The 2,945-nt window shown below is 41.4% G+C and overlaps 1 protein-coding gene across 2 annotated transcripts in view; it reads left to right on the top strand.

Moving 5' to 3' along the window:
* Positions 1-2,945, top strand: part of DNA2 (DNA replication helicase/nuclease 2) — a 53,247-nt gene that overhangs the window by 15,144 nt on the left and 35,158 nt on the right. For both annotated transcript variants that reach the window (XM_017513694.2, XM_037733208.1), the window contains exon 6: positions 1,418-1,637. In XM_017513694.2, coding sequence (XP_017369183.1) covers positions 1,418-1,637 — 220 coding nt within the window. The remainder of the gene's footprint in view (positions 1-1,417; positions 1,638-2,945) is intronic.

Consider the following 2,945-nt stretch of genomic DNA (forward strand, 5'->3'; position numbering starts at 1 on the left):
TCGGCCTCCCAAAGTGCCGGGATTACAGGCTTGAGCCACCGCGCCCGGCCGATAGCCTGTTTTTTATGTGAAGATATGTATGGTCTTTTTCATTCTTTTATGCTTTTTTTAAGACAGAGTTTTGCTCTGTTGCCCTGGCTGAAGTGCAATAGCATGATTTCAGCTTACTCCACCTCTACCTTCTGGGTTCAAGCAGTTCTTCTGCCTCAGCCTCCCAAGTAGCTGAGATTACAGGGACCCACCACCATGCCTGGCTAATTTTTTGTATTTTTAGTAGGACAAGGTTTTGCCATGTTGGCCAGCCTGGTCTCGAACTCCTGACCTCAGGTGATCCCTCCACTTCGGTCTCCCAAAGTGCTGGGATTATGGGCGTGAGTGACCATTCCCGGCCTGTGTTTTCTTATAAAGCAATCAATTATAAATATTTTGGGGGTCCTAATTTTTTTCCTTTGATTCCTTTTTTTTTTTTGAGATGGAGTCTTATTCTATCACCCAGGCTGGAGTACAGTGGTATGATCTCTGCTTACTGCAACCTTTGCCTTCCGGGTTCAAGCAATTCTGCCTCAGCCTCCCAAGCAGCTGGGATTATAGGCATGCACCACCATACCCGGCTAATTTTTGTATTTTTATTAGAGATGGAGTTTTGCCTTATTAGCCAGGCTGGTCTCGAACTCCTGACCTTAAGTGATACTAGCTGTGTGTACAGCATCTCAGGGAGCCAGTGTGATGGCTGGAGCAAAGTGCAGTAGGAGAAAAGCAGCAGTAGTTTTTCTGGGGCCTCATCCTGGTCAAGACTTGGCTACTGCCCTGATTAGATAGGAAGCCATTGGAGGCTTTTTATATGATTTCCTTTTTTTGAAAGATATTTATGGTCCTAAGTATCTTTCCTTGAAAAAAAGGAAACCAGTGAATAGAAAATTTTATTTTCATTATTATAAGATAGCCTATTTTTTATATGTAGATATGTATTTTCTTTTTCTTTCTTTTTTTTCCTTTGAGACAGAGTCTTGCCCTATTCCAGGCTGCAGTGCAATGGCTTGATCTCGGCTTACTGCAAACTCTACCTCTTGGGTTCAAGCAATTCTCCTGCCTCAGCCTTCCAAGTAGCTGCAATTATAAGCATGCTCCACCACACCCGGCTAATTTTGTATTTTTTGTAGAGATGGGGTTTTTTTTATGTTGGTCAGGATGGTCTTGAACTCCTAACCAGATGGAAAAGAGGTAAGTGTTCTAATTAAGTGTTTTTTTTTTGTTTGTTTTTTTTTTTAAAGACAGGGTTTCACCATGTTGATTAGGCTGGCCTTGAACTCCCAAACTCAGGTGATCCGCCCGTCTTGGCCTCCAAAGTGCTTGGATTACAGGCGTGAACCACCACGCCCAGCCTCTAATTAAGTGTTTTTGTGCTTTTTTTTTTTAGGCCAAGTGATAATAACAAGGATAATTCAACGTGTAACATTGAAGTCGTGAGATCAGTGGATATTGAAGAAAGCATTTGGTCCCCTAGGTTTGGATTGAAGGGCAAAATAGATGTTACAGTTGGTGTGAAAATACATCGAGGGTGTAAAACAAAATACAAGATAATGCCATTGGAACTTAAAACTGGCAAAGAATCAAATTCTATTGAACACCGTAGTCAGGTATAAATTTTAATAAGAAAATTGTTTAATACTTTTAAAGATAAAGTCTGCTTTGTATATTTTGGTTCAATTTAGGTCATTTTTATTTCAGTTTCATGTACTTTTTCATTTACAACATTTAGGGTACTCAGCTTGTTTTGTAAATACATAAATGCTACAGTAGAAATGTCTATCAGCAAAGTAATATAACAGCTGAATTTGTAAGCCAATGTTGCCAAATTTAGTCTGCCAAACAAGTCTAAGTAGATGATCCTAAGAAAAATAATTATTGTCCTGGCACAGTGTTGGGAGGGTCATTTGAGCCCAGGAATTCAATACCAGCCTGGGCAACATAGCAAGACCTCATCTCTACAAAAAAAACAAAAGAATTAGCCAGGCATGGTGGTGCACACCTGTAGTCAGAGCTACTCAGGAGTCTGAGGCTGGAGGATAGCTTTAGCCCAGAAGGTTGAGGCTTCAGTGAGCTGTGATTGTACCACAGCACTTCAGCCTGGACAACAGAACAAGACCCCGACTCTAAAGAAAAGGCCGGGCGCGGTGGCTCATGCCTGTAATCCCAGCACTTCACCTGAGTTCAGGAGTTCAAGACCAGCTTGGACAACATGGCAAAACCCTGTCTCTATTAAAAATACAAAAATTAGTCGGGTGTAATGGCACATACCTGTAATCCCAGCCACTTGGGAGGCTGAGGCATGAGAATTGCTTGAACCTGGGAGGCGGAAGTTGCAGTGAACCAACATTTTGCCACTGCGCTCCGCTTCAGCCTGTGCAACAGAGTGAGACTCTGTCTCAAAAAAAAAGAAAGAAAGAAAAAGAATTCTTGGTTATGTTAATTGGGGAAACCAAGTGTATCTGAAGATTTTGCAGTGTACTGTATTAAAGTTTTTACCATGGAACTGTTTTTTCATATAACATTCACTTAGGTTGGTCTTCAGAAAATATCGATGTAAATTCATTCTTTTATTTCCAACCTTTATTTGATTATATTGATTTTTATCTAAGATGAAATACAGATATCTGTTTTACCATTATGTTAAATTCAAGTTTTAAAGATTATTTGGGGTCAGGCATGGTGGCTCACACCTGTAATCCAAGCACTTTGGGAGGAACTTCAGGAGTTTGAGACCAGCCTGGCCAAAATGGTGAAACCCTATCTTTACTAAAAATACAAAAACTAGCTGTGCATGGTGGCACGTACCTGTAATCCCTGAGGCTGAGGCAGGAGAGTCACCTGTATCTAGGAGGCAGAGGTTGCAGTGAGCTGAGATTGCACCACTGCACTCCAGCCTGGGTGACAGAGTGAGAGTC

This window comes from Cebus imitator, unplaced genomic scaffold, assembly GCF_001604975.1.
Source record: "Cebus imitator isolate Cc_AM_T3 unplaced genomic scaffold, Cebus_imitator-1.0 Scaffold499, whole genome shotgun sequence".
Lineage (NCBI taxonomy): Eukaryota > Metazoa > Chordata > Mammalia > Primates > Cebidae > Cebus > Cebus imitator.